This window comes from Electrophorus electricus, chromosome 10 (assembly GCF_013358815.1).
Source record: "Electrophorus electricus isolate fEleEle1 chromosome 10, fEleEle1.pri, whole genome shotgun sequence".
Taxonomy (NCBI): Eukaryota; Metazoa; Chordata; class Actinopteri; order Gymnotiformes; family Gymnotidae; genus Electrophorus; species Electrophorus electricus.
The window spans coordinates 12814326-12832668 of NC_049544.1; the positions used below are offsets into that span (position 1 = coordinate 12814326).

An 18343-nucleotide genomic window follows, 5' to 3' on the forward strand; every position below is an offset into this window, starting at 1 on the left:
CTTCTGGTACATTAGACATTATTCTAATTGTTGATCGTTAACTGCAGCTTCACCAACACAGTGAGAAATTAAACACACACACACACACACACACACACACACACACACACACACACACACACACACTATATATATATATATATATATATATATATATATATATATATATATATATATATATATATATATACACTTAAGAATCCTTCAGGATTGTTTTTTAAGGATCCTCCACTAATCTCCTACAGATGAGACAAAAATATTCAAAGGCATGCTTGTCAAGAGTGAGATAAATGATCATTCAGATAATGGCTGTGGTCTGTAGCCTGCAACTGCTCTAGATGTGCTACATGTAAATGTATTAATACAGCCACTAAAATAACTCACACAAAAGGATCAGTTGTCATCACTCATTCCTCCTCATGCATCAACGAGGGAGTTGCCTACTGTATTACTTTTAAGAGATGAAATCAGCTTTATATTGGAGGAACCAAGAGAAATCTTGCTGATCGATTTGTTGAACATCTTTGGACCATCAGAATTAAGAATTTGTCATTTCCAGTGCCAAAGCATTTTTATACTAATGGACACTGCATTAATGACATATCTGTTTGCATTGCCTATTGTTGCTATGGCATCAATGAAATGAGAAAACTCAAAGAAAAAGCTCATCAAAGAATACTCATCTATACTCCTAGAACTTTAGAACCCCATGGAATGAATGTCATGATTTAAACTACTTTTTCATATATAAACTGGCTCCTCCTACTGCTAATCCAGAAGAACTTTGCTTGCACAGCTGATGAAGTCCCTCTGTCCGAAACATTCTGTGTACTTTACTACAATTTTAAATATATATCCAAAGACGATTCTAAGTGAGTAACTGCAGTGTACTGTAATAAGAGATGTAGATATATATTTAAAATTGTGTGTGTGTGCGTGTGTGTATATATATATATATATATATATATATATATATATATATATATATATATATATATATATATATATATAAGTGCTGCCTCTTAATAAAATATAGATCAATTAATTAGCAAAACATGATGTTTTAAGTCAATTAATTATTGAAACACAGATATTTTAAGTGGAATTAACTTCCAGACTGACTACTGATCAGTCTGACCATAGGCCATGGATCGACCCTTCAAGCGATAATTAGCCAAAAAAGAAAAACACTGCAATTTTGAGCGTAAGGTGCTCCGAACTAACCACAAACGATGACGTATGAGAGGGGACACTCGCTATCAGTGACCCACATATGGTAGGAGAGGTTGCCAAAGAGAGCTTCCCCCACTCATATCGACTTGATGGAACATTAACATTTGATGTAGATGCCCGCTGTAGAAATACATTTTTATTTGCCGCATGAGAATTTCTGTATATATTCATAGACTATGCTAAATCAAGCAGCGAAATGTATTAATAATAAATATAGCCGTCAATGTGAAACAGTTCAATAGAAATTGAAAATACAGCATTTCGGGAGCCAATCCGAGGTCTTCGTTTTGTTATGCCTTCTGGGGGCTTGCCTTGCTAACCTGGTACTGGCCGCAGCTCTGTGGAATATTTATAAAAGTAGGAGTATTTCGTTGAAGATGTGCCTCAGGATTTGTCGTACCGAGTCAGACTCAGATGCTGCTTTTTCCTTCATCTAGCGGCAGGTGAGAAAACGAAATTCTGACCAGGTTTGTTGGTGAGGTCTAGGTAGGATGGGAGCTTGTTTTGCAGAGTTTGCCTAATGATGTCACACCAAGCAAACTGAGCTAGCTTTAGCTAGGGAATTTGCAGAACTTGAAGTGCTAGCTAGCCTACAGCTCACCCGATTATACAGCTGTCTAGCTGGATTTATGGATAAAACAAGAATACACAATTTGTATTGACTTTTTACGTTGAACGTGTGTGCACCTTTGCACAACAACGTCCAGGTTATTGTATAAAACTCGCTAAACAGCTAGCTAAATGTAGGTAGCTAACGCTAGCTAGCTAATGTTAAACTAGCTTTGGATTTAATTGAGCCGCGTTAAGTAACCGACTATCTCAATAATATTTTCGATATGGAAGGTGTAGCTAATATTTTCACACATATAGATTTGGGTAAAAGGCGTCATGTAAATATGTGAAGTTTTTGATAGGCCACATCTTGAGTCCGCATTGCCTTCTGCTGTTATGCAATCGAGACTTGCTAACTAACTTGGAAAGTGTCAAACAATTCATCTTGTAAAGACATATAAATGCATAAGAATGTTTGATCAGTTCAGGTTTAACTAGGCAAACTAGTTAACTAAACTAGACAGCGGTCAGAGAAAACAGAAGGCGTTTGGCTAGTTTTACATTTACTGTCTAGCTAAGGTAACTAATCTAGGTTAGCTAGCTAATTACTTCAGGCTAAGTTTAGGGTTAATGAGTACTATCTTTTACTTGTCAAATGTCAAATGTCTGTCAAATTATCTGGAGTTGCAGGAATATTTGACTTGGCTAATGTTAGTTAGATAGTTGCCAAGGCTTGAAGCCTTTTCTATAACACATAATCCAATATATCGAGTTCCGTGTGTGTTTTATTCCCCTCCAGACAATAAAGGCAGTAGATATAGAGCTAGTCAAACTTGCGGTGAAATAAACCGATGTACGAAATGTACAAATCTCTGTATGAAGCATCTTCTTTCTTTGGAAACTTTGTATACTTCACTAACTACAATTTTGACTACCTTTTTATATACGTAATATTAGTTAATGTTTGCTGACTTTATTGAATGCGTAGACCCGTGCAGGTACAAATATTTGGGGTGAACATGGTAGTTGTAATTGTAAAATGGATAGGCCTGCTGTATGACACAGCATATATAAAAATATAGACTGGACATTTGATTGTAAGTCAAGTGAAGCAAAAGAACCAAAAACTAAATCTAGACTAATGAAGAGCCATTTATTTAGAGTTTGACTAATTGGAATATAATCTGCCAATTATTTTGCGAGAGATATATATGAGAGAGAGATAAATAAAATTAATTGACTACTGAAAATCTTTTTAGAACTTGTTAAAATTCAAAGTGCTTTTAAGTAGTGTCTTAGATAAACAGCAACAGTAGTAAAAGTGAAAAATGTAGGCAAAAGCCAGCACTTTTAGAGCATGGTGAAATTTACTTGTTATCTGATCTTTTTAAAATCAAATTCAGTTATCAAATCTTTCTTTTTTCTATTTTTTTCCGTGCAGGTACCATTACCAATTATGGAGGCTTAAAAAGGTAATGTGTTTTGGGGGGTCTTTCCCCTCAAACTTGATGGACTGCTTAGATGGACTTTTGGGGGGCTGCAGAATTTGTTGCCTTTTGCACAATAAGCTAAACTAGATAACGTACAAGGAAAGTATTTTTGGATAATTGATTAAATGTTTGTAAATTTTTGTACAGAAGAGAAATAGCCAAATATTTATCAGTTTTGGTGTTATTGATGGTCCTTCCCGTGGTGGTTAGTGTGGATCGCATTGTTGATATGATGGACTGATGTAAGGGTGGCCTTTCACCCCGGGGTTGCTAGGGTGCAGTGGAAGCTGAACACATGCACAATTCTAGCACTCCAAGTTTTTTGAAGAGTACTTTTTTGCTTTTTATTTATCATCAAAGCTTTTGACTGCAGGAAGTTTGATTGTAAGCTGACATTTGTTTGTCAGTAGGGTTTCATCAAGGTGGCATTATTTATCTTTTTTGGAGGTTATTTATTGGAAGCTAAGGCTACAGTGGGAAGGCTTTATCTGCTGATTGTGGGAGGATTAGGGTTTTCTGGGAGTGTTTAAGATGAGTGTAGTGACACAGGAATGCACACCGAAATGCCGTTCCCCTCGCCACGCGGAAGAGATTGTGGCTGCTGTGACGGGTGGCGCGGAAGGTCGTCTGAAGGCCTTTCTGTCAGCCCACTGCCACAATGCTGCCACTCTGCGAGATGAGTTTGGGCGCACAGCGCTCCACCTCGCCGCCTCCCTTGGGAAACGGACCCTGCTGGAGTGGCTTCTGGACAGCAAGAGCGCTGACCTGCTGGTGAAGGACAAGGAGTCTGGTTGGACAGCTTTGCATCGTAGTGCTTTCTATGGACAAATCCATTGCCTCCTGGCCCTCATTAAGGTCAGTTTTATTTGATTACTCACTAGTGGTGTCTGGAGCTAAATGGATCGGGGGGGGAAATGAATCTCTTCTCTCTGTGTGTGTGTGTGTGTGTGTGTGTGTGTGTGTGTGTGTGTGTGTGTGTGTGTGTGTGTGTGTGTGTGTGTGTGTGTGTGTGTGTGTGTGTGTGTGTGTGCGCATGTGTTTAAATTCTGTGCCTTTTTCACACACAAATGTTTTGTATAGTTTGATTTTTGTTGTTGTTGAACCTTTGTATCTTTGGGTTATAGCATGGCGGTGCACTGTCTATTCCGGATAAGGAGGGACTGTCTGTTCTGGATCTAACTATGAAGGACCGCCCTGCTCATGTTGTGTTCCAGAGCTCCGGTGAGCACATTTAACACAATAATCTGTTATATTGTTTATTATATTTACCAGGCTGTTACTTGTGATCAAGAAATCTATTGGGATTAAAACCATAACAGGCTACATTCTTATGTTCAGCAATCTTTCATACTGATACCCTCATAAATTGTCTGCCCTCATCTACCAGATCCTACTGAAGTGTATACCTGGGGGAACAACAGCAACTTTAGCCTTGGCCATGGAAACCAGGAGAGTAGACACCATCCTGAGATTGTGGACCTGTTTGCCAGAACTGGAGTATATATTAAGCAGGTAATTTTTGGACATCACTAAGATATTTTGATAGTGAGTCCTTGTTTTCTGAATGCTCTTGGCACGTCCTCTGTTTTATTTCCACATTGTGACATACAAGATAAAACTCCAAAAACAGGATTTTTAAAATTTGTTTTAATTGCATCTTTGCACTTTGCATTCATGTTTTTTTTTCCTATGAGGCATTGTTTCCTGACCTTTGTCATATTACTTATTCCAGCAGCTAGTTATAGAGCACCTGTAGAATGTTGTGTAAATTATTCAAAACTGTTTTCAGTTAAGAACTGCTTATTAAATAAAGGACTTTGAGTAGAATACTTTCAAAGGAAATTCCTAAACATGTCTACCTACAACGACCTAAGGTAAAGCTGCATTTAGGTGTAAAGACTCCTAGCTTTTCTCAGATATGCTTCAGAGTTCATACTTGTACCCATTTAAGCATGCTTTCATTTAATGAATATGTAATGTTCACAGAGACAGAGCTGGAAAGTGTATTGTAAATCTCTTAGATAACACTATACTGACCTCAATAGCTCTACAATGCCTACCTCGACCTGCCAGCTGAACTAACTTGTAAATAAAAGCTGTCTATGCTATGTATCAAACGGAGACCATTACTTTTCTCTCAATGATTTTGGGGTCTCATTTACATTTACATTAGCTGTTACAGGCAGTTAAACAGTGTACGCTTACATGCAATGGGCTATGGTGATTGACAACCTTTCACTGGGGTTTTAAGCATTTCTGAAAGGAGAAGCCGTCTGTAAACTCCTATGAGCGGATGAGTGAAAGATCGTGAGAATGTGCGGTTAGGTTACATGTTGTAGGATAGCAGTGCTCTGTACAGCCAGGCCAGGGCAGACCAAGCCCTTTGGCAGGCATGTGAGAACAGCCACTCTTAAGCAGCTCAGGTGATGTGCACATGCACTCTGCTGCTGAACTTCTAATTTTGATGCATGGACTTGTTGAAGCTTGAAATTGTGCTATTCAATTAAATTCTTTTGCCATAACATGGATCACAAGGTTTCCAATTTCCACTAAATATGAAATCCTGTGGGTCTAGAGAACAGAAGCCCTGACCAGACATCAGTTCTTGTGATGGTTTTACACTTACTATTTTCTCCTGAGTCAGATCATTGAAGTAAATCTCACCAATGGCAACTCTTGTGTAACAGAAGACCAGCTGTAATGTGTAGAATCTGAAGAGTTTGTCTCGGGTGGTCTTTGTCCTTTGGTCAGGATGCACTGGATAGATTTGGTTTTATTTATTTATATACCAAAAATTGTTCACACAATTCCCAGTCTGTCTGAGATTTGCAGAAATGTGAAGGATAAATCAGGGGTACTGTATATAAAACATTCTGTGCGACAGTTATCCGCCACCCAGTACAGATGTAATTATCCTCAAATTAAAGCTGGCATTAACCTCATCACCATTTGTTCAAGTCCCGTGTGCTGGAATGTCTGGAATGATGAGCCAGAGTGCATTGTATGTACTGAAATGTACAGCACTGAAATACTGAAATAGAGTTCCCCCCCTGCTTGGGACGTCACAATTTTCCAATGACCATTAATTTTCTTTATTTCCTGCCCCCAACAGAACTCCACCCAGTAGTCATCTGATGCATTGAGTTCATATAGTTGTTGGTGTATTCATTTCAGAAGCATCTTAATTTTCATAATGTTCAGTGTGTAGGGGATCATGTTCCCCAACCATTCATCAGCCTTCAGGTGCCCCATCCATGGAAAGAGAAGCCACTGTGCCAACCCTGCTGTTCTGCAGATGCTTAAAGTTAAATATTAATTAATTAATAACATGCTCTAATTCAATAAGCTGAACATGTGACAGAGGGAGAAGGCATTTGCGTGCAGGACTGACTTTGGCTTATGCATGGGATGCTTTACAGAACATCTATTTCCTCTCTACAGAGTGCCTTTCGTTAGATATGATGCTGTGTTTGGCTTATCTCTGCTACTTGCACCACCACAAAGTATTTCAGCAAACATGCATGAGGAATAAAACACAGCTGGTACATGCTGCTCTCATGCCATTAACTCTTATGGATTTTTCTTAAACCTAACCTCACAGGCCTTGTCATGGACATTATTCAGGTGTTAATTAAGGTGTTTTTATCTAAACATTTTTATTCAGTTCTAATGCATCATTTGTGTGTTTGTCTGTTTTCTTAGGTGGTCTTGTGCAAGTTCCATTCTGTCTTTCTGACTCAGAAAGGCCAGGTTTACACCTGTGGGCATGGTCAGGGTGGACGTCTTGGACACGGGGATGAACAAACATACTTGGTGGGTTCCTCTTTGCAGTTTGTTTTAGTGTCAGATATGATGCCTGCCAGGTCCTCTTCCCACAATGTTGTAAGTGTGTCTATGGATTTTTCAGGTTCCTCGAATGGTAGAGGGGCTCCTCTCTCATCACTGTTCACAAATTGCAGCAGCCAGAGATCACACAGTGGTTCTGACTGAGGAAGGTTATGTCTACACTTTTGGCCTCAACACATACCACCAGCTAGGCCTGGCACCTCCTCCAGCTGCCAGCCAGGTGCCCAAACAGGTCAGAGAAGCTCAGACCTGTAGAAAGTGCACATACTGTAGAAGGTGTTTGGAAGGGGTGAAGAATCAGTGAGTTTTGCTTATACTATTGAGTGCAGGTGACCTCTAGGTCTCTCAAAGGCAGGAGTGTGATTGGTGTTGCTGCTGGAAGGTTTCACACTGTTCTGTGGACAAGAGATGCAGTCTACACTGTAGGGCTGAATGGAGGGCAGCTGGGTAAGAAACTACAAGTGATATCTGTGTGTAGCTCTAGGTCATAAAACCAAGGACATTTTTTTTTCTGCCAACATTCTTTTTTTACCAAAAATATTAAGCTGCCACATTACTTTTTATTTTTTTAAATAAGTATTTCCTCTGAAATATTCTGTTCTGTTAATGTTCTGTTCTGTAAATGTTCTCTTAATGTCTTTATTATATAATTTGGACTGTTTTGCTTTTATTTGCCTGTGCTGTATTTGAACACCCACAGGCTACCTGCTGGACCCAAATGGAGAGAAGTGTGTAATCGTGCCCCGGCTGGTGTCTGCTCTACATTACAAGGACACAACCATTGCCATGGCTGCAGCCAGTAATGGTGCCACTGTGTGTTTGACAGAAAAGGGGGACATCTACCTGCTTGCTGACTATCAGTGTAGGAAGCTGGCCTCCAAGTGAGTATAGTCCCAGTAGACAGAGCAAGGCCTTAAGCACACCGGAACCGGTGAGATGCATTTCTCAGGAATACGTCAGCAGTATGTTAGGGGGTGAGGGGGTGGTGGACATAAGAAATGATGCAATGATTTTTAACTGTTATGGTCAGACAGTGGCATAATTTTGTTCCCATAGTCACATAGCTATGCAGGTGTGTTAATATGCTCACCCACTAGTGGTTTTGATGAAAATGAATTACTTTCAATTATATTAATTGTATTACAGAAAGTTAATGCATTTTTATAAAATTTTATGAATAAGTTGCAGTTCAACTTTGAGGTTTGGCTGGGTTTTTAAAAATATTTTTTATAGATTTTAAGGTGATTGATTCTGTCTTGCAGGCAACTCAATATCAAGAAAGTAGTGGTCAGCGGAGGAAGCCTGGACCATCGGGTGGATCCCCAGCTCCTTAATGAGAGTGGGGGTGAGAAGATCTCCATCCTGGCCCTGGATGAAGCTGGGAGGGTGAGAGTTTCTGCGTTTGCTTACGTTTGTTTATAGAACAGTAGAGTGTTGAATGTGCTTAAAGGATAGGGACAGCCTTAATCACTTCTGTCCTTTCTCTGGCTCTCCATCTGTCTTTGTCTCTCTTGTTCTCTCCCTCTGTTTTTGTTTCCATCTTTCAGGTGTTCTGCTGGCGCTCCGTAGGCACCTTAGTTAGGCAGTGTAGGTGGGCCTATGGTCGACAGGTCTTTATGGCTGACATTGCTCTTGGCAACAACAAAATGATGTTCGTCACGCAGGACGGTGAGGGCTTTAGTGGCCAGTGGCTTGGAGAATATAAGAAGAATGTTGACAAGAAAGGTAAACTACAATCATCATAGAATCTTCATGTCTTGTGCCTATTACTTATAATATGAAATCTGACTTAATCTGATTAAGGGAAATGGATGTAATCCAAAAGTGAATGTTTTTCAGGTGTGGGTACAGAGGTGAGTGCTCACTGTGAAGGTGTAGGTGTCTATGAGCGCATTCGTCTGGAAAAGCTGCCCTACATCCACCGAGCCGTTAGCATCACCATGGACTCCAAGGGACGGAATTTTGGGGTACTGCAGTCGGATCCCAAAACAAGGTTCTTGCAATTTAAAAAAGGGTTGGGGGGTGATGCATATTTTCACACAATTCCCATCAGTCCCGTCATTGAGAGCAACTGTACCTATCTGAAATTTAGAGTCTGTCATTATCTAGACCAGTGGCCACCAACCCTTGCTTGGGGAGCTTTGTGCAGAGTTCAGTTCTTGACAGTGTCTTAAAACCTGATTAGCTAATTAGGGTTTTAAGAAGGCAATGATTTAGCCAGATCAGGTTTTGTTAGAAGATTGGAGGCAGGAATGTAGATTTCCAAGAGCTGTCCATCAGTGCTGGTCTAAACCTAAACCCAATGAGATTTTGATTAACCACATCATTTAATTGTCACCATTTCTCTGCATCACATTTTAGACCACCCTCTACCCCCCAAGCTCCCCATAAATATTTGTGCTACTCCCCCTAGCTGAAGATAATTCAGTGACTTTCCCTTCTCTCTGCACAGCCTGTATGAAGTGCCCACAGTTTCAACCTCCTTATTCACCCAGCACTTCCAGCAGCTTTTGGCTGAAGCTGACGAAACGGACAGCATCCATGATGTGACTCTTCAGGCCGCCGACCGCATCTTTCCTGCCCACAAGTACGTCCTTTCCACACGCTCTGAATTCTTCCGCAAGCTCTTACTCTCCGAGACTGGCCAGGCCGACGAAGGGGGCTGTGAAGTGAGGAGGAGCACAGACGCCTTGGGCTGTGACCTTCTGATCCTGGAGAAGGTCTCTCCTGAGATGCTGGAGCAGGCTCTGCGCTTTGTCTACACCGACTCCTGTGAGATGTTGGTGCACGGTGCCATGCTGGCCACCCCGCGCCTCAGCCCAGGCCCCCTACAGGAGCAGCAGCAGCTGATCCACAGTCTGCAGGAGCTGGGCCTGGGCGGCCGCTCCGCACTGGAGGTCTACCGCTCCCTGCCTCCCTCGGCTCCCAGTGAGATAGACAAGTCAAAGAACAAAAGTGCCAAGTCTGGAAAGAAGAATAAGGGCGAACCTAGCTCCAATCCAGTGAAGATGCTGCAAGGAGTAGCCAAAAAACTAGGCTTGGGTAGTCTCTCTGCAAGGTGAGACTTCTGGATGTTTTCGTTTAAGTCATTTAGTTTCATTCAATTATTGTTGTTGTTTGTTGTTGTTGTTGTTTTTCATCATTCATAGGCTTGACGGAGTAAAATATGAAAATGGGAAGATCAATGTTGTGCAGAAGAAGACTGGTAACAAACCAAGATTCTACCAGAAGAAATGGTGAGTCAAGAATCAAGCCATTTACTTTCTAGTGATGTAAATCTTCGGGTTTCTGATTGTGAAACCTGCTCTGGAATCTCTCAGTCCCTACCTCTGTGATGTCACCCTGAGGTCTGATGACGGGAAGGAGTTCCCTTGTCACAAGTGTGTTCTGTGTGCCCGACTTGGTAAGTTATTTTTAGTCTTGTAATTACATTGTGGTGTGGTGTAATGAAATATATTTCTCTGTTGTCTTTTTAACCATTTAAGTTAAGAAGAACACCTGATTTGATTAACACCTATTAAGTATACTATGGAGATAATATCAGAGTAGGGAAATGAATGAATGTACTATGCAAAAAAGAGTGAACCATATAGGAATCGCATGTATTTTTATAGGGAACCATTCAAAAGAGCAACACCAATAGCCTTTTAGGCCCGCGTACCTTCCCAGCACTCTCTTTGGGTTCTGATCTGGTCTTTGTGCCTCAGTCATGGACAGGCCAGTTATGGAAATACTACATTAGCACTATGACGAGCAGCTAAGTAACGATCAGGATTGCAGCACGATGGTTGACGGTGACGTATCGGAGCCGGGCTCACCCTTTAGTACTGCTGGTTCATCCGTTTCATATATAAGCCAGTGTCCAGGAATTTTTAGTTCTTATGGAACCTTTTACAAATATAGCTAACATATGTTATAATACATCCTCACTATTTTATTGACAAAACTATCTTTCGGTTTAGGGAAAAAAGAGTATGTGGATGACATGGTTGATGTAGCCTACATTATAGTGTAATAAAGCAGCAAAAATACAAACGTAAGTAAAGCAACCCAACAGCAGGTAGATGTCCATGTTTGGATGTCACATTAAATGTAAGGTTTGTTATTTCCTCCCAAGCCAAAAAACCCCCGAATATTCTGGAAGGCAAGATTGTTGCCCTTCAAATAATGTCACTACCTATACATGTTCAGTGGTTTTAAGCCGTGTGTCTTGGTCTTGCTGACGTCATAGCACATGACGTGACCCAAAGCAATCCAGAGGCTTCTCTTCAGAAATCTACTGACACAGAGCCATTTCACTTGACTGCAGTCATAAACAGTCAGAGAATACACAATTAACTACCACATTTTTGTTACTTTGCAGTTTTGATGTTGCCCTTTTAAAAATAATTCGAATTTTAAAGGAAATTTAGTACTTTAATTCTATAAATGCGTGCCTGCAACCTGTCTGGCACATCTTTGTACAGAGAGATTTCATTTAGTATCAGATCTTTTGTACTGTTATTTAGTATCAGATCTGACATTTAGTATCAGATCTTTGCACTCATAGACTACATACAGTATCAGATCTTTCTTGTGCTTGAAAGGATGATGAAATGACACAACTGGCCAGGAAAAAACAGCGTTATTATTCATATACTTATGGTTCTCACAGGTTAAAGCAAACATTCAAAGCCAATGTGCTGGGTAACAGAGCCACATAGGATGTGATGTGGTTACTTAACATGAGTTTCAGACCTCCTTCAGGCAGTGGAGTATCGTCTGTGTTTACATGTGCTATCTAGCTCAGTAAAAGTCTATTTAGCATTAAACTGCTGTTCAGGATCGCTGACTAAGTGATTACGTGTCTTTACACAATAAAGGCTGAAAGTTATCACTGTGAACAACAGGAAATTATTTCCAGCATTTCTCAAGTTTGCCCATTCACTTTGTTTTGCAGAGTATTTTAACAGTATGTTGGGGAACACCTGGATAGAGGTATGAACATGTCTGAAAGAAAAGTTAGATATTAGTTATCCCATTTGATTGTACATCCTTTGCTCATGCATGTATATTGAGTGTACATGCAGCCTCTGGCAGCTTGGCCACTCAGCAGTTATTGGAGTTGTGTTGCCCTGTTCTGCCCCCTTCAGTCCACCAGCTGTAATGCACTGAAGATGCCCACTAGTGCCAAGGTCTTGCAGGTCATACTGGAGTACATCTACACAGATGAGTCACCCACTGTTAGAGGTATTTTTCTTTAAGGACTTGTGAATCCTTTGAGTCAGGTGTAAAATGCACTCTGTGAGCCATGTGTCCCTGTGTCTGCTGCAGAGTCTCTGAGTGTGGAGTTTGTGTGTAATGTGCTAGTGGTGGCCGATCAACTGCTCATCACTCGCTTGAAAGAGATGTGCGAGGTGGCCCTGACGGAGAACCGTGAGTCCGCTCTGTTCTATTCTCCATTTAAGCTTCTTTCGCTGCATGCGATGCGCCTCCTTTAGCTGCACCACACGAGTGATGTGGGACGCTCATGTGAGCGCTGTTGGTATGTGTGCAGTGACTCTGAAGAACGCCGCCGAGCTACTGGAATTTGCCGTGGTGTACAGTGCTGAGCAGCTCAAACTCTCCTGCCTACAGTTTATCGGCCTCAACATGGCCGCCATGCTCGAGTCCAGGTGAAAATTCCTATTCACCCTGTCAATTAGAATTTGGTCTACAGTGTCTAAAAATTATGTATTATTTTGTTTAGCAGCAAAAAAATGAAAGGAAAAGTTCTACTTCTATGTGGGGAAATATGTTTTTATAAGCTACTGGTTGTAAAAAAAATTGATATTTGAATCTATAGTAAAGCAAGGCTTGGCATACCTAAAACTCATTTTGGACAAGGCTCCAAAGGTGTTCTGACAATTTAAAAATTCTTATTTGTCCCAGAGCCCTAGAGATTTTGAGTGATGATGTGTTAGTGGAGCTGTCGGATGCTTATAGAAAAATGGTGAGTTTATATCCACACAGGTGGCTGTGTGCTTTATGATGCACAAATATTATATGTGCTGTTTGTTGTCATCCAGTCTCAGCTATAAGGTTCTTCTGTCATGCTGTGATTTTCCTCAGATTCCAGCCATGCAGAGACGACATATTACCCCTTATCTCAATGCCCCTGATCTTAGTGCCTATGAAGATATAAGCTGGGATTCAGCCGCCACCTGTAAAACCAGCTCTGAACACGAGCAGTCCTGCAAGTACGTTCCGACTCACTAGACCTCTAACACTGGGCTTCCAAACCTGACTCTGTTCATTTCTTTATGCCCTGTAAAGAAGTGATTTTAAGGAACTGACTAGTTTTTGTCTTGTCCTGTTTACACTGAGAGCTCAATATGCAAGTATTAAGAATATAATATTTTAATATTTTTTCAGCATTAAACTGCTTATTAAAACCAAAAATCCCCCTACTACCAGCTGAGTGCAGGACGCATATTATGAAAACATAAACCAGAAGTAACTTGGATGTTTTTTATTTATTTATATATATATATATATATATATATATATGAATGACCTGCTTTCCCCAGCTTCTATGGCTGCCAGTATCTGAAGACATTATTCTACTTATGGTTAATTCTTTGATACAGTATGCTAATACTCAGTAACTAACCTACTATGCTTATGGCGACTTGCTCACTCACACTCCGTGTATCTCAGTTGCTGACACTGAACTGCAAGTTGAGTTAAGACTCGATTTAACAAGTGGTACTGCCCTTGTTGTTTAGTGCAGAGTTGTGATATTGCCTAATTTTTTCAGTGAAAGTCTTTTGAAAAAAGCCAAGATGAAAGCTAAGAGGAAACCTCGGCGACGCTCCAATAGCTCAGGAGGCTACAATCTGTCTGATATCATCCAGAGCTCACCCACCAGTGTTATTCCAACAACACCTCCTTCAGGTACGGTCTACATATTTTAAGTATAGCAGACATTTATAGCAGTCCAACACAAAACAGTAGAAACATGTACTGCAGTACGTTTCAGAACATACTAAAGCATTGCAGCAATGTATGCTGACAGCGAATGCACCTGGAACTTTACATTGCCAAGCTGGTCCATATCGACACAACTGACCTCTCTAACACGGGTTTTAATGCTCACAGGATTGGTAGACTCAGGGAAGGCTTGCTCAGTGGAATCTCTTCATGAGCTGATTACATCTGATTCAGAGGGCAGTTACATTGGGGTTGGCAGCCCTAGAGACCTTCAGTCACCAGTCTTTCAAGACAGAACTGATGCACAGGTAAAGTCACAGTACCACAAATATGTACATACACTGTATAAAAATGTTACTGAGTTTATTTACTGGCAACATGTGTGTGTTTGCACTTGAGGATGAAAAGTCAGGATATGGCTGGAAGACTCTGAACACCCCCACACTGAGACCTGGATCTGCACCTAAGTGCTCCACCCCTGAACCAATCCCAAGGGTTAAGGCAAAGTGAGCCTCTCCACTCTCCTCATTGTTGATGAATAGCCATTGCTTCCTTCTTGCTTACATTGTGACCTTGATTTACAATAAAGTATAAAGTGTAGTATCTGGACCTTGTGTGGCTTTGAACAGTGTACCTTTTGGCAAGAAGTCTTTGTGTCTGTATTCAGTTTCCCTCGCCCACCACCTGTCCTGGACCTAAGGGCCATTATGGAGATGGAGGCCAATTCTCTAAACTACAGAGCCGCTCCGAAAAGCCCTGGCTCGTGAGTGTTTCTACAAGTTCTCTGAGTACTTCTAAACTACTCGTGCTTAGGTCAAGTGTCAACACTATGAAGTGTTATTTTAAGTCAATGAACATTTCAGTTATTTGAAATGTTTTTCCCATTGTGCTTACCCTAACATATGTGCAATCTTCAGATCTGGAAGCAGCGGTAAGCCATCAGCCATCCCCAATAAATTGTCTCAGAAGCAGAGGAAGATGATGGCCATGGCATCCAGGGAGGGCAGCATGGAGGGTGTGGCTGGCAAGTCACCCCCTGATGCTGTTCCAGCGAAGCCTGCCACCAAGACCTGGTGAGTATGTCTCTGCTGTGTGCCTCCTCCTGTTCCCTTCCAGACAACTTCCCCCTTCTTCCTCAGTCACTGGAGGACACTGTGAGAGCTCTGGCCCTGATCAGAGCGTGTTCTGTGTGTTCAGGGCGACGGCGGTGCTGTCCTCTCCTTCACTCTCCTTCCGGGATGTGCTGGTGGAGGAGGAGCAGCGTGGTAAGCCGTCTACAGCTTCCCCCCCAGCTGCAGGAGGTCTGCCGGGCACCTTGGCCACATGTGCCAAAAGAGTGACCTTTAAGTGTTCTGAGCCCAGCAACACTGACAGGCCTGCACGGTGAGACCCCGAACACTCCATTCAACCCCATGCTCACAGCTAGGCATTGCACTTCCCTGCTGTTTCAGACCTCTAGGGGGCACTGTTATATTTAAATATGGATTTGATGGTATCCTCCATTACTAGATTTCTTTTTGGTTCATACAGCAAATGTTGCAGACACACATGGATCCCCTGCTTTCACTGTCAATTTAATGATGAATTGAAATTTCACAGTAGAAGCTGGCTTCTCTTAGTGGAATACCATTCTCCACATGGTATTAACCCTAACCTGGTATGGTTGTGAATGTTGATCTGAACTTTAGTGATTCTAGGAATTTGACCTATGTTGGATCCAGCTACTGCTGGATTGAGAGTGCTCTTCTACTCCAAAATACCCAACCAGCAGTGTTGTGGTTAGCGGAGGTCAGAAACTGACCCGTGATCATCAGGGAAGAGGCTGGCTGAAAAGCTGCATGGCAGTAGACATTGACCATTGATGAAAAGCTGATGGATGGCTAGCAAACTGTACAGGGCAAAAGACAAGGTCTAGACTTTAACCACACACCTATAGGATGGTTTTAATTAATAATTAACAGTGCATTTAGGCATGGATGGATGATTGAGATTCTCCATGATGTGTGTTGGGTAGGTTGGGCAGAATCTCACAGTGAGTTTCCCTCCATTTGGTGCCGGTACTGATCTGATATCAGGCTACAGTTTCTTGGCGTCCAACCAAGACGCGTCCTCCTATGTCCTCTGCGTACTGTGGTACCAGTTATGAGTCAGTGGATACAGTCAGTGTTCTGTTCATAATCTAGATTGATAAGGGCAGGCTATGTCACAAGTAATCTGTGCGTGTGCGTGCGCCTGTGTGTGCGTGTGTGTGTGCGTGGTTTACCCTGAGTGCAGCTGATCAAAGACAGGACACAGGATTTATGTGTCCCTGCTGATGCTGTCTTAGGAATGGACTATTCTTTAATGTCCAGCTGATGGCTTGAGTGCTTTGGAACTTGTCAAGCTTTCAGAATTGGAAATATTGTTTTAGTCCTGCAAGGACACACTGCATAGTCTACTGTTATTGTAGTTTCATCTGCTCACGAAACATGCTGCTTTGGAAATTATTGCATGTAGGCTTTTTTTTTTTTTTTTTACACGTTTGTACATACTTAACCTCTGGATCTTTCATGCATTAATTAATACACAAATATACTTACAAAAAAACATACTATGTTGGGTAACTCAACTTCTGTTTTCCATCTAAAAGAAGATAAAATAACATAACATGCTGTAGTATGCACAATCAGTAATTGCATGCAAATCAGTAAATTGCACAATATAAACCCTCCATGCCGGCAGCTCATTTTTCCTGTCCCATCAGGCCATGGGTGCTTGGGCAGGTGGGCAGCCCACCGACTGCTGTCACCACGGTGACCTTTGCATCCATTGTGGAGGAAGAAAAGCAGCAGGAAGCAGCCCTCATACGGAGTCGAGAGAAGCCTCTGGCATTGATACAGGTAAGTTCTGTATTATAGATATAGGATGGCAAACTGACAGGAAGAGTAGTGTGCAGATTGTGTAGTATATGTATCCAGTGCTTCTTGAATGAGTTGTGCTAACACAGAAGAACTTCAGTGTAGAGGGGATGCTCCAGACATCACCACCCCTAAATGTGTGGAGCATCTCTTGGATCATTTCTTTCCTCTCATCGCCTTCCTTTTTTCCTGTTTTCTTTGTTTGCCATTGTAGGTGGAGGAGCGAGCAATTCAGGACTTGCTAGTTCACTACAGGGCCTTTAACAATCCTGACGAGCTCATTGTGGTGGAGAGGTCCCCCCAAGGCCCTTTAGCCACTCCTACCTGGAACAAGTATTCATATTAGCAGAACTGCAACGTAACCTTAACACATCAGCTACATATCTCGTGTGCTCCATTGTCAGTGTTCACATGTATCTGAAATTGTCTTTTTGGCTGTGGAACTGGATTAATGAGGGTTGTTTTTGCTTTAGGCTCTTTTGTTGGGCATTTGGATGCTGTTTTTTATGTCTGGTATTAAGGATTTAATGTGTCCTTAAGAGGGCTAAGAGAGGTTTGCATTGAAGGACTGAAATGTATAATGTGTCACTTAGACATGACTTGTAACTCTGCGTGCTACAAGTAACAAGGTCATTACTGCAGACAGGCAGAATGGTAACTGAAGCCTTCTTCACATTTTCTGTTCATTGCTCTTTTCCTTTATTCCATTGTTTGTTAAAGTAGGATTTTGGCAGTAGCATGCAATAAAGAACATATGTGCATCAGTGCTGATTTTCCTTTGCATAGTGACTTAATTTGAATAAAACTCATGTTGCAAATCACATACTGGCCCGGATGAGTTTGCACATGGTGATTATCTGTGGGTTTTATTGTTCCAATTCTGCATGTTTAATTTGTATTCAGTTGCATTATGCCACATAAGCGTGAGCACAAATTGGTTCACAGTTATAGAATTTAGTGGTATAATTGGTAGTTTTTCTGATATTACCTTGAACTTGAACTTTGTAGAACCTAAAATAACTAACTGGAAGGGAGTATGATGCAACTGTTGGACCTGCAACATAAATGTACCGTGATGCCACAAGCAGTTAAAGATAAGTAACCCTCAAAGCTGTGAGTCATGGAAGCACATTATCTTATAAACATTGTCACACCATTTAAAAAAGTATCTTTGTAAAATAAGTGGTTATAACCAATATATAAAGAACAAATAAATGGAATTAGCTTCAAATTCTCTCATATTTATTTACTATTATATGCTTATTATTATTATTTACAAAGCGTTGTCAAAAAATGTGCATCAGAATATTCGTCCAGTAGAATTTCTAAATAGTTTTCTTGGAGTTTATCTGGATGATTATTATTTGTTGCAAA

General features: G+C 41.2%; 1 protein-coding gene across 1 annotated transcript; it reads left to right on the forward strand.

Annotated features, from left to right (window-relative positions):
• The first annotated feature begins 1329 nt into the window (after nucleotides 1–1329).
• ibtk (inhibitor of Bruton agammaglobulinemia tyrosine kinase) lies at nucleotides 1330–17797 on the forward strand. Its single transcript, XM_035530773.1, has 28 exons — nucleotides 1330–1676; nucleotides 3227–4130; nucleotides 4400–4496; nucleotides 4663–4787; nucleotides 6978–7088; nucleotides 7183–7353; nucleotides 7451–7568; nucleotides 7822–8002; nucleotides 8384–8507; nucleotides 8669–8846; nucleotides 8961–9114; nucleotides 9574–10179; nucleotides 10271–10357; nucleotides 10442–10524; nucleotides 12061–12098; nucleotides 12254–12350; nucleotides 12435–12536; nucleotides 12658–12775; nucleotides 13032–13092; nucleotides 13212–13339; nucleotides 13900–14036; nucleotides 14241–14380; nucleotides 14472–14578; nucleotides 14740–14835; nucleotides 14990–15145; nucleotides 15270–15455; nucleotides 16816–16951; nucleotides 17184–17797. Exons 2-28 carry the CDS (start codon nucleotides 3807–3809, stop codon nucleotides 17313–17315), a joined length of 3993 nt encoding a protein of 1330 aa, XP_035386666.1. The 5' UTR covers nucleotides 1330–1676; nucleotides 3227–3806; the 3' UTR covers nucleotides 17316–17797.
• The last annotated feature ends 546 nt before the right edge of the window (nucleotides 17798–18343 follow it).